Raw genomic sequence first — 13,237 nt, 5'->3', positions numbered from 1 at the left:
TGCCTTAGACTATGGTGGAAGTCAAGTCTGTGGGTATATTAAAAGCAGAAGTTGATAGTTTTCTGATCAGTCAGAGCTTCAAAGGATATGGCTAGAATGCTGGTGTATGGGGTTGAGTGGAATCTGGGATCAGCATGATGGAATGGTGGAGCAGACTTGATGGGCTGAATGGCCCAGTTCTGCTTCTGTGTCTTAAGGTATCAAGGATTTCTTTGGCAGTTTCCCTTCACTTTCCACATGGCTCACACAAAAACATTGACAGAACTTAAAAACATGAGAGGGCAAGTCACATACAGAACTACCCTTACCTTTTTTAAGTAAGAAAATATGGTAGGTAATAGAAGTCAGAAACAAAATTAGAACTTGCTGGAAGCATTCAGTGTGCATGCAGCAACTGTGGTGAGAGAAACTGCTCAAATCAGTGATCCTTTCACCACTGTTATGGCCGAAGCAAAGGTGGTGATGAATCAGTGTATAGATTGAAAATCTGGCTGAGTAGTGCCACAATCATCTCTGACTCAGTGTCAGTAGGAGCAAAGAGCTGATTGTTGACTTCAGGAGGAGCAAACGGAAGGTTCATGATTCAGTCCCTGTTGGGGGATCAGAGGTAGAGAGGGTCAGCGATTCGGTGTTAACATTTCGGAGGGTCTATCCTGGGTCCAGCATGTAAGTGCAATTAGGAAGAAAGCACAGCAATACCTCTACTTTGTTAGAAGTTTGTGAAGATTTGGCAGGTCATCTAAAAATTAGTAAACTTCTATAGATGTGTGGTGAAGTGTATATTGACTCATTGCATCACAGATTGGTATGGAGACACCAGTGCTCTTGTACGGGAAAGCCTACAAAAAGTAGGCACAGTCATCATGGGTAAAACACTCCCTACCATTGAGCACATCTACATGGAGTGCTGCCACAGGAAAGCAGCACCCATCATCAAGGACACCCATCATCCAGGTCATGCTCTCTACTTACTGCTGCCATCAGGTAGAAGGTATAGGAGCCTCAGGTTCAGGAACAGTTTTTACCCCTCAACAACCAGCTGCCTGAACCAAAGGGGATAACTTCATTCAGCTTCACTCATCTAACACTGAACTGTTCCCACAATCTAAAGGCTCACTTTCAAGCACTCTTCATCTCCTTTTCTGGATATTTATTGTTTTTTTTAAAAAAAATTATTTATGTTTTACCTTATTTGCACAGTTTTTTTGCACACTGGTTGTTTGTCCATCCTGTTGGGTGTGGTCTTTCATTTTTATTTCTTTTTTGTATTTACTGTGAATGCCCACAAGAAAATGAATCTTAGGGTTGTATATGGTTATAAATGTACTTTGATAATAAATTTACTTTGAACTTTTTTCCCTGTTCCGGTTCGGAAAAAAGAGTCATGATTTGAAAAGTTCACTCTGTTTCTCCCACTATCAATGTTGCTTCACGTCTTGTGTAGTTCCGGCATTGTTTGTTTTGATTTATGTTTTTAAATTTGGACTCAAAGTTTATTGTCTAAAAATGTTATATGGAAAAAATGCTATTATTCTCTTTCTTAGGTTCATGCTGATTGCTATAGTGGCCTCACACTAGAATGCGATTTTGGAAGATTACAGAATATGATATTGCCTCCGAATTGTGTACACCTATCTGTACGCAATTTCAGCAAGTTCCACTGTTTTCGGATTGTAGAGGGTTCACAAATGGAGCAGGGTGAGTGGGGAGAATGAAATGAATTGATGTTATTTTAGAATTCAGATTAGCAGAATAAAGTGCGCATGGTCAGACCGTGCTTGAAATATTTTGAGCAGCTTTAGGCACCTTATTTAAGAAAAGATGTGCTGACCTTGGAGAGAGTCCAGAATAGGTTCACGAAAATGATTCTGGAATGAAAGGGTTATGGTATAAAGAGTTTTTGGTGGCTCTGGGCTTGTACTTGGCGAATTTTAGAAGAATGAGGATGGATCTCATTGAAACCTATCAAATATTGAAAGGTCTGGATAAAGTGGATGTGGAAAGGATGTTTCCTATAGTGGGGTTGTCTAGGAACAGAGGGCACAGTCTTAAAATAGAGGGTTATCAATTTAGAATAGAGATGAAGAGAACTTTACTTAGCCAAAAGATGGTGAATCTGTGGAATTCATTACCAGATATGGCTGTGCAGGGCAAGTCATTGGGTATATTTAAGGCAGAGGTTGATAGATTCATGATTAGTCAGGACATCAAAAGATATGAGGAGCCGGCAGGAGAATGGAGTTGTGAGGGTTAATATATTAGCCATGATGAAATGGCAGAGCAGACGTGATGGGCCGTATGGCAGAATTCTGGTCTTGTGTCTTATGGTCTTACCTGATGATCTTATTGAATGGTACAAATGATTACAGGGCAAGGTTATAAAACTGCAGAGTTCCACATTTGGGAATTATGGCCAAAAGATTTAATTAATGCTTAAGACTTCTATTTTTAAAAGATTGAACAGTATAGATTATAGTATAAGGACACTGATGTAGTCACTCTTTAAATGTTATTTGACATTAAAATTGGCTTGTAGGTGCAGCACGTAATCTGAAGGGTAAGTAGCTTTAAATAAAAATAAAAGATGCTGGAAACACCCAGCCAGTTGGGCAGTATCTATGGAAAGAGAAGTAGAATTAATGTTACAGCTCAAAAACCCTTCTTCAGAAAATTGATTGTCAAAGAAGGAACATTTGGTGAAACTAGAGCATGCTGATGAGGCCACTGCTTGCAGTTTTGGCCTCCAGATTAGGAAAGATTTATTAGGAAGCATTTACTAGAGGTGCAGAGGAGATTGGTATCACTGATTCCTGCAATGAGGTATTGCACCTAAGCAGAAATGCTGTGCAAGCTGGTTCAGAAGAGTGGGATGTGATGTTATTGAAGTACTTGAGATTCTGTGGTAGTTATTGGGAGAAATTTTCTGTGCACAGGGCTATTGAGAATTAGATGGGGATGTGTTTCAGAGAAATGAGTTCCTTATTTGTGATGAGGAGGAACTTCTCTAAAGTTTCTTGAATCTTCAACTACTTAGACAAAGAGGGATTCAAGGAGTTTTGGGAGAGAGTGAATAGTGGTGCTGAGTCCAAGACTGGATCGGTCATGTTCTCAGGCAAATTAACCTTCTCATGCAAGGGATGGGTGGATGGCTACTTCAGTTGTTCAAGGAGATTTTATTTTACTGTTAACACATGTGAAGATACATTATTTAAAAAAAACACCGATTTGTGACAGTTAATCTTGTGCAGTTATAACGATTAAATGAAAGACCTAATAATGTCAATAACAAACTAAAATGTTGAGAGGAGGGAGATCAATACAATGTTGGTGTGTGTGTGCGCGCGTGCACATATTTATGATGGGAGTTGTGTTTTTGTGAACTCGTGGCATTGTTGCAGTGCAGTATTGCTGAAGTCATTTTACTATGAAATACTGTTGTTCATGGGCATGTCTTTCCATAGTTGAAGAGGACAGTGATGATGATGATGTGGCTGCTGGAAACCATGGAACATATAAAGATACCCAGTCTTCTTCCACGACTGATTCAGGTAAAGGATTTTACATGCACTCTCAATCCAGCTGATTGGTTTTGATGAGGCAATTATTTTTTTTATAATCTGAAGCAAGATATTTTTGTCTACTTTCAGAATGAGTGAGAGTTAGGGTGTTAATATTTTCTCCAAATTCCCTGCCATATGTTTCAAGAGTTTGAAGATCACATGAGTGGTTTTGTTTTTAATTAAGTCCCTTCCAACAGAGCATTGCCAGATGATCAGACCATAAGACACAGGAGCAGAATTATTTTTAAAAAAAAATTGAGTTGCCCACTCAGAACTGATGGGAAAACCAGAATTCAAATAGAGGGTTGCTGGAAAATGCACTGGGGTAGGTTCAGGTTTGATAAGGATTAGTTTAAATTAAAACAACTTTGGGATGAAGGTGTGCCAGGAAATTTAACTCTAACTCTTTAAAAAAAAAGTGTTGGTATCTTGTATGCATGCGTGTGTGTGTGTGTGTGTGTGTTGGCTAATGTCTCGGTCTCCACATGATAAGAAACAGAAGACGTTGAATAAGGGTGGCATGTAAGACCCAACAAGATCCAGCCTTGTGGGGCTTTGGAACTAGTTTTTGAGATTTGACTAAATGTCTGCTTTGCTTTTTGCCAAATTGTAAGGTTATACAGCACAAAAACAAGTCCTTTGGCCCGACAACTCCATGCTTCCCATCTGTCCAGCTGAACTTTTTCAATAATCAAAATAAGAGATACATGGTAAATGGTAAGGCATTGAAGAATGCAGTAGAACAGAGTGATCTAGGAATAAAGGTGCATAGTTCCCTGAAGTAATTTTCAATCCGTCGGTGATTATTGTTTTGATTAAACCTATCATTATTGGTGTCAGATTTAATGTTATTTAGTATTGTGCCAAATTCATACCTTTATTAGATATACAACACAAACTTCAGGTGAAAGGTACACATATCTTTAACTACAAAATGAAAGCATTCACAATTTCCACAGTTGATCATGAGACGGTTAGTCACAGACTTGTGGGGCAAACACAGCATTTCTGTGCGTCCCTGACAAAGCTCCCTCTTTCTGTGTGTTTGTCCGCCATTTTCATGACATTATTCTCCAAAATCCATTGCAGTGAGGGCTTCCCTTTCTGTGTGCATCCCAGATTGGCCCCTCTCCCTCTTTTTGTAAATGTCGCTGACAGGCCCCTCTCCCTCTTTCTGTAAACGTCCCAGGCAGGGTCCCCTTTTTCGCGTGAGTCCCAGGCAGGGCCCCCTTTTTCGTGTGCGTCCCAGGCAGGCGTCCCCTTTCCCGTGTGCATCCCAGGCAGGCGTCCCCTTTCTGCGTGCGTCCCAGGCAGGGGGGCCCCCCTTTCTGTGTGCGTCCCTGGCAGGGTTCCCCCCTTTCTGCGTGCGTCCCAGGCAGGGGGCCCCCCCTTTCTGCGTGCGTCCCAGGCAGGGGCTCCCTTTCTGTGTGCGTCCCATCCTATTCTGGTCTCAGACGAAACCGTACCATTTCCAATCTGATCCATTTCATCCATCTTTGTCACTTTGTAGTGGGAATATCAGTTGCTGTTAGTATTTGTTTATTATTGTCACACAACTGTGATACAGTGAAAAACCTGTCTTGCATACTGTTTGTACAGGTCAGATCACTAGAAAGTGCATTCAGCTAGAACAAGGTAAAACTATAATAACGCAGAAAAAAATGTAAAGGCTACTGAGAATGTACAATGCAGTTACTGAATGAATTGCAAAATCATAACAAGCTAGATTGTGAGATCAGAAGTCCTTCTTATTGTGCTAAGCAACCATTTAATAGTCATATAACAGTGAGGTAGATGCTGTTCTTGAGTCTGGTGGTACATGCTTTCAGGCTTTTGTATCTTCTGCCTGATGGGGGAAGGGAGAAAAGAGAATGTCTGGGATGGATGGGGACTTTGATTATGCTGGCTGCTTTCGTGAAAGCAAGAGTTTGAATAGAGTCCACGGACAGGAGGCTGGTTCCTATGATGTGTCCACAATTTGCAGTTTCTGCAGTCGCGTGCAGAGCAGTTGCTGTACTGAGTATGATGCTTCCATATAATGGCTAAATTTTCATCTCCATTTTCTATTTTGACCTGTTGTACAGCATCCTAGCTTTTGTTACTGAGGCAATCTCCAGTCAGGGAATTGATTTCTTCTGTCAGTTCATATGTAGATCTCATTCCCTGTGTGGCAAAATCTCTTCATTTATGTTACCCTGAAATAGCCTGTGTCTTGCGTTATCTCTTATTTCCATAATAACAGCCAGTTCCTTTGCTTACCATTGAGACATTGGATACCATTAGAGATGTCTAGGGATGGCCTTATTGTGTCATATCTCACTACAATCAATTATACCAGTGATTTCTGAGTCTTGGTACAATGTCCCAGCTGGTGTAGCTGGCAGAATATTATCCCCTGTCTCATGCCGGTTTGGTTCATCCTATGATCAATCAATCCTGATGATTTGCTCCTTGAATTAAATCAGTATTGATTGTCATAGTTGTGTCTTAATTCTTTTTTGTGATCTGGGCATTATTTGTTGTTGCTCCTGAATCTATCCATGTCTTTCACACAGTAGAAATGTACAATGTGTGTTGGCTGAATATCCTTCCTGTTTCTAAAAAAAACTTCAAGCTATTGTTGTTTGGCAGGGAGCTGACTGTGATAAAATGCACCATCAGGAAATGTCTTGTCTAACTTAGCAGATAGCTCTCGTCAGCTTGTGGAATATTCTGTGTATGCACCTTGCTGAGTACTTGATAATATGAAAGCCAAATATGATGCTGATAAAAATCTAGTCAAAAAGAAAAGAAAAGCTTATGAAAGAAAAAATAAAAAGGTTCAATAAACTAGGTAACGATAGAGTTCTGGGAGATTATAATGCTAGCAGGAAGGAGCTTAAGAATGAAATTAGGAGAGGCAGAAGGGGTTAGGAAACGAGAGTATAGGGAGTTAGAAAGGCAGTTAAGAAGAAGGACCGCAAAGGTAGTAATCTCGGGATTACTGCCTGTGCCACGCGACAGTGAGAGTAGGAATGGAATTAGGTGGAGGATGAATGTGTGGCTGTGGGATTGGAGCAGGGGGCAGGGATTCAAGTTTCTGGATCATTGGGACCTCTTCTGGGGCAGGCGTGACCTGTTCAAGAAGGACGGGTTACACTTGAATCTTGGGGGGACCAATATCCTAGCGGGGAGGTTTGCTAGGGCTACAGGGCAGACTTTAAACTAGTAAGATGGGGGGGGGGGCAGGAATCAATTTGAGGAAACTATGAGAGAGGAGGTTAGTTCACCAGTAGAGCAAGTAAGTAGACTGTGTGTGAGGGAGGAAAGGCAGGTGATGGAGAAGGGATGCGCTCAGCCCGAAGATGTAGGGGAGAAGAAAGAAAAGGATAATAAAATTGAATGCATTCTTAGGGATGAAAAGAGGGGAGGAGGAGGTGGAGAGTATCTTAAATGTATCTATTTTAATGCTACGAGCATTGTAAGAAAGGTGGATGAGCTTAAAGCGTGGATTGATACCTGGAATTATGATGTTGTAGCTATTAGTGAAACATGGTTGCAGGAAGGGTGTGATTGGCAACTAAATATTCCAGGATTTAGTTGCTTCAGGTGTGATAGAGTAGGAGGGGCCAGAGGATGAGGTGTTGCATTGCTTGTCCGAGAAAATCTTATGGCGGTGCTTTGGAAGGATAGATTAGAGAGCTCCTCTAGGGAGGCTATTTGGGTGGAATTGAGGAATGGGAAAGGTGTAGTAACACTGATAGGAGTGTATTATAGGCCACCTAATGGGGATCGTGAGTTGGAAGAGCAAATGTGTAAGGAGATAGCAGATATTTGTAGTAAACACAAGGTGGTGATTGTGGGAGATTTTAATTTTCCACACGTAGACTGGGAAGCTCATTCTGTAAAAGGGCTGGATGGTTTAGAGTTTGTGAAATGTGTGCAGGATAGTTTTTTGCAACAATACATAGAAGTACCGACTAGAGATGGGGCAGTGTTGGATCTCCTGTTAGGGAATGCGATAGGTCAGCTGACAGATGTATGTGTTGGGGAGCACTTCGGGTCCAGTGATCACAATAGCATTGGCTTCAATATAATTATGGAGAAGGACAGGACAGGACCTAGAGTTGAGATTTTTGATTGGAGAAAGGCTAACTTTGAGGAGATGCGAAGGGATTTAGAGAGAGTGGATTGGGTCAAGTTGTTTTATGGGAAGGATGTAATAGAGAAATGGAGGTCATTTAATGGTGAAATTATGAGGGTACAGAATCTTTATGTTCCTGTTAGGTTGAAAGGAAAGGTTAAAGGTTTGAAAGCACCATGGTTTTCAAGGGATATTAGAAATTTGGTTCGGAAAAAGAGGGATGCCTACAATAGATATCGGCAGCATGGAGTAAAGGAATTGCTCGAGGAATATAAAGAATGTAAAAGGAATCTTAAGAAAGAGATTAGAAAAGCTAAAAGAAGATAAGAGGTTGGTTTGGCAAATAAGGTGAAAGTAAATCCAAAAGTTTTCTACAGTTATATTAAAAGCAAGAGGATAGTGAGGGATAAAATTGGCCCCTTAGAGAATCAGAGTGGTCAGCTATGTGTGGAGCCGAGGGAGATGGGAGAGATATAACCATATAACAATCACAGCACGGAAACAGGCCATCTCGGCCCTCCTAGTCCGTGCCGAACTCTTAATCTCACCTAGTCCCACCTACCCGCACTCAGCCCATAACCCTCCACTCCTTTCCTGTCCATATACCTATCCAATTTTACCTTAAATGACACAACTGAACTGGCCTCTACTACTTCTACAGGAAGCTCATTCCACACAGCTATCACTCTCTGAGTAAAGAAATACCCCCTCGTGTTTCCCTTAAACTTCTGCCCCCTAACTCTCAAATCATGTCCTCTCATTTGAATCTCCCCTACTCTCAATGGAAACAGCCTATTCACGTCAACTCTATCTATCCCTCTCAAAATTTTAAATACCTCGATCAAATCCCCCCTCAACCTTCTACACTCCAATGAATAGAGACCTAACTTGTTCAACCTTTCTCTGTAACTTAAGTGCTGAAACCCAGGTAACATCCTAGTAAATCGTCTCTGCACTCTCTCTAATTTATTGATATCTTAAATTTATAGATTTTGAACGATTTCTTCTCTTCGGTATTCACTAAGGAGAAGGATATTGAATTGTGTAAGGTGTGGGAAACAAATAAGGAAGTTATGGAACCTATGACAGTTAAAGAGGTGGAAGTACTGGCGCTTTTAAGAAATTTAAAAGTGGATAAATCTCCGGGTCCTGACAGGATATTCCCCAGGACCTTGAGGGAAGTTTGTGTAGGAATAGCAGGAGCTCTGACGGAGATCTTTAAGATGTCATTAGAAACGGGGGTTGTGCCGGAGGATTGGCGTATTACTCATGTGGTTCCATTGTTCAAAAAGGGTTCTAGAAGTAAGCCTAGCAATTATAGACCTGTCAGTTTGACATCAGTGGTGGGTAAATTAATGGAAAATATTCTTAGAGATAGTATTAATAATTATCTGGATAGACAGCATCTGATTAGGAGTAGCCAGCATGGATTTGTGCGTGGAAGGTCATGTTTGACAAACCTTATTGAATTTTTTGAAGAAGTTACGAGGAATGTTGACGAGGGTAAGGCAGTGGATGTAGCCTATATGGACTTCAGCAAAGCCTTTGACAAAGTTCCACATGGAAGGTTGGTTAAGAAGGTTCAGTCGTTAGGTATTAATGCTGGAGTAATAAAGTGGATTCAACAGTGGCTAGATGGGAGATGCCAGAGAGTAGTGGTGGATAATTGTTTATCGGGATGGAGGCCGCTGACTAGCGGGGTGCTTCAGGGATCTGTTTTGGGCCCAGTGTTGTTTGTAATATACATAAATGATCTGGATGATGGGGTGGTAAATTGGATTAGTAAGTATGCTGATGATACTAAGGTAGGAGGTGTTGTGGATAATGAGGTGGGTTTTCAAAGCTTGCAGGGAGATTTATGCCGGTTAGAAGAATGGGCTGAACGTTGGCAGATGGAGTTTAATGCTGAGAAGTGTGAGGTTCTACATTTTGGCAGGAATAATCCAAATCGAACATACAGGGTAAGTGGTAGGGCATTGAGGAATGCAGAGGAACAGAGAGATCTAGGAATAACAGTGCATAGTTCCCTGAAGGTGGAGTCTCATGTAGATAGGGTTGTGAAGAAGGCTTTTGGAACGCTGGCCTTTATAAATCAAAGCATTGAGTACAGAAGTTGGGATGTAATGTTAAAATTGTACAAGGCATTGGTAAGGCCAAATTTGGAATATTGTGTACAGTTCTGGTCGCCGAATTATAGGAAAGATATCAATAAATTAGAGAGAGTGCAGAGACGATTTACTAGGATGTTATCTGGGTTTCAGCACTTAAGGTACAGAGAAAGGTTGAACAAGTTAGGTCTCTATTCATTGGAGCGTAGAAGGTTGAGGGGGGATTTGATCGAGGTATTTAAAATTTTGAGAGGGATAGATAGAGTTGACGTGAATAGGCTGTTTCCATTGAGAGTAGGGGAGATTCAAATGAGAGGACATGATTTGAGAGTTAGGGGGCAGAAGTTTAAGGGAAACACGAGGGGGTATTTCTTTACTCAGAGAGTGATAGCTGTGTGGAATGAGCTTCCTGTAGAAGTAGTAGAGGCCAGTTCAGTTGTGTCATTTAAGGTAAAATTGGATAGGTATATGGACAGGAAAGGAGTGGAGGGTTATGGGCTGAGTGCGGGTAGGTGGGACTAGGTGAGATTAAGAGTTCGGCACGGACTAGGAGGGCCGAGATGGTCTGTTTCCGTGCTGTGATTGTTATATGGTTATATGGTTGTTATATGGTTATGAGAAGGCCTTGATGAGCAAGATTAATGAAAACTCAAGGCATTCTGTAAGTATGTGAAGAGCAAGAAGTTAAGACGTGAGAGAATAGGATCAATCAAGTGGGACAGTGGAAAAGTGTGTATGGAACTTGAGGAGATAGCAGAGGTACTTAATGAATACTTTGCTTCAGTATTCACTATGGAAAAGGATCTTAGTAATTGTTGGGATGACTTCCAGCAGACTGAAAAGCTTGAGCATATAGGCATTAAGAAAGAGGATGTGCTGGAGCTTTTGGAAAGCATCAAGTTGGATAAGTCATCGGGACTGGATAAGATGTATGGATAAGACTGGATAAGACTGTGAGAGTTGAAACAGGAGATTGCTGAGCTTCTGGCGAAAATCTTTGCATCATCAATGAGGATGAGAGAGGTTCCGGAGGATTGGAGGGTTGCAAATATTGTTTCCTTATTCAAGAAAAGGAGTAGAGATATCCCAGGGAATTATAGACCAGCAAGTCTTACTTCAGTGTTTGTTAAGTTAATGGAGAAGATTCTGAGAGGCAGGATTTTTTGAACATTTAGAGGGGCATAGCATGAATAGGAATAGTCAGCATGGCTTTGTCAGTTTGTGCTTATGAGCCTGATTGAATTTTTTGAGGATGTGAATAAATACATTGATGAAGTTAGAGCAGTAGATGTAGTGTATATGGATTTCAGCAAGCCATTTGATAAGATACCCCATGTGAGGCTTATTGAGAAAGTAAGGAGGCATGGAATCCAAGGCAACCTTGCTTTGTGAATCCAGAATTGGCTTGCCCACAGAGGCAAAGTGTGGTTGTAGACGGGTTATATTCTGCATGGAGGTTGGTGACCAGTGATCTGCTCTGGGATCCCTTCTCTTCGTGATTTTTTAAATGGCCTGGATGAGGAAGTGGACGGATGGTACAAAGGTTGGGAGTGTTGTGGGTAGTTTGGAGGGCTGTCAGAGGTTGCACATTGATAGGATACAAAACTGGGCTGAGAAGTGGCAGATGGAGTTCAACCCGGTTGAGTGTGAGGTGGTTCAATTTGGGAGGTCAAATATGATGGCAGAATAGTATTAATGGTAAGACTCTTGGCAGTGTGGAGGATCAGAGGGATCTTGAGGTCCAAGTCCAAAGGACACTCGAAGATGCTGCATAGGTTGACTCTGTGATTAACAAGGCGTACGGTGCATTGGCCTTCATTAACCGTGGGATTGAGTTTATGAGCCCAGAGGTATTGTAAAAGGGTAATAGGACCTTGGTCAGACCCCACTTGGAGTACTGTGCCAGTTTCGGTCGCTTCACTACAGGAAGGATGTGGAAACTGTAGAAAGGGTGCCGAGGAGATTTACAAGGATGTTGCCCGGACTGGGGAGCATGCCTTATGAGAATAGGTTGAGTGAACTCAGCCTTTTCTTCTTGGGGTGACGGAAGATGAGAGGGTGACTTGATGGAGGTGTATAAGATGATGAGAGGCATTGGTCGTGTGGATAGTCAGAGTCATTTTCCCAGGGCTGAAATGGCTAACATGAGAGGGCACAGTTTTAAGGTGCTTGGAAGTAGGTACAGAGGAGATGTCAGGGATAAGTTTTTTACACAGAGCGTGGTGAGTGCACAGAATGGGCTGCTGGTGACAGTGGTGGAAATGGATGTGATAGGGTCTTTTAAGAGACTCCTGGATAGGTACATGGAACTTAGAAAAATAGAAGGCTATGGGTAACCCTCGGTAACTTCTAAAGTAAGTACATGTTCGGCACAGCATTGTGGGCTGAAGGGCCTGTTTTTTGCTGTAGAGTTTCTGTATTTGATTAATATGAAGCTTAAGCCAAATATGAGACTGCTGGCCAATGATCAGTGGTTGTCAGTCCTCAAACATTCCTTAACTGTGATGTTGAAATAGAAGATTTGGATTTGGTAAATCATAAGGGATTGGATGATAATATCTTATGAGCCCAATGCCAAAAGGTAAGTGTGTTCAAATGGAGATCCAAGTTCCATATTCCAGTTGAGTGGCTCGTGTGAACCCTCTCCTAGTGATCCCTGTATTAGTAGTCCTTGGTGGTTGATGAGATGAACTCATCCTCATAGCTAATGAATGCAAGGTTTGCTATAACAATCCGTTAACGATCACCGATCTCCAAGCCAGGTAATAAAGTGAAATGTTTAAACTTTTCAGATTTGTTTAATGGTTGCAGATTGGTGTTAGAGATAAAATTCATTATAGGGTTCTTGCCAATTCTGTTTGTCTATTTGATAATGTTTATGTTCTGTTTTATTGATGTTGCCTTTATTTAGGTAAACAGACCTTAAAGATATTTGATGGAAATGACACTGTGAAGCGGAATCAATTTCGACTGATTACTGTTCCACGAATTTCGAAAACAGAAGAAGTAGTGGTAAGTCCATTCAAGAATCACACCTCTATTAGGAAGGTGAACGCTCACTTAAAACGTAGATCATTTTGCTCACATAACTTTTATAATGAAATTATGCTATTTGCCATTTGTGGAAGCCCTTGCAGAGATTTTTGCTTCACCTTTAGCAACAGGTGAGGTTCTAGAGGTTGGAATGTGGTATTATTGTTTAAAACGGGGAGCAAAAACAGGCCAGGGTACTACAAGCCAGTGAGGCCTGCTACCTGCCTATAGATAGGGCCTAAAGAGCAAGGCTCCAGAGATCAAAACAACCAAAAGATGGTCACAGGAGGCTGAGGAATGGTTACAGGATGGCCTTGAGTCAGTGGACTGGGCTGTGTTCAAGAACTCATTTGAGGACCTGAATGACTACACAAGGATTGTTACAGATTTTATTCAAACAGCTGTGGATATGT

At 41.5% G+C, this 13,237-nt stretch overlaps 1 protein-coding gene across 3 annotated transcripts in view; it reads left to right on the top strand.

Annotated features, from left to right (window-relative positions):
- LOC132405061 (diacylglycerol kinase theta-like) overlaps positions 1–13,237 on the top strand; it is a 345,666-nt gene that overhangs the window by 115,798 nt on the left and 216,631 nt on the right. For all 3 annotated transcript variants that reach the window (XM_059989791.1, XM_059989792.1, XM_059989793.1), the window contains 3 exons: positions 1,545–1,698; positions 3,462–3,548; positions 12,703–12,803. In XM_059989791.1, the coding sequence (XP_059845774.1) occupies positions 1,545–1,698; positions 3,462–3,548; positions 12,703–12,803 (342 nt within the window). The remainder of the gene's footprint in view (positions 1–1,544; positions 1,699–3,461; positions 3,549–12,702; positions 12,804–13,237) is intronic.

The sequence above is a fragment of the Hypanus sabinus genome, chromosome 14 (genome assembly GCF_030144855.1).
Source record: "Hypanus sabinus isolate sHypSab1 chromosome 14, sHypSab1.hap1, whole genome shotgun sequence".
Taxonomy (NCBI): Eukaryota; Metazoa; Chordata; class Chondrichthyes; order Myliobatiformes; family Dasyatidae; genus Hypanus; species Hypanus sabinus.
This window is presented reverse-complemented; position numbering and strand designations above follow the sequence as displayed.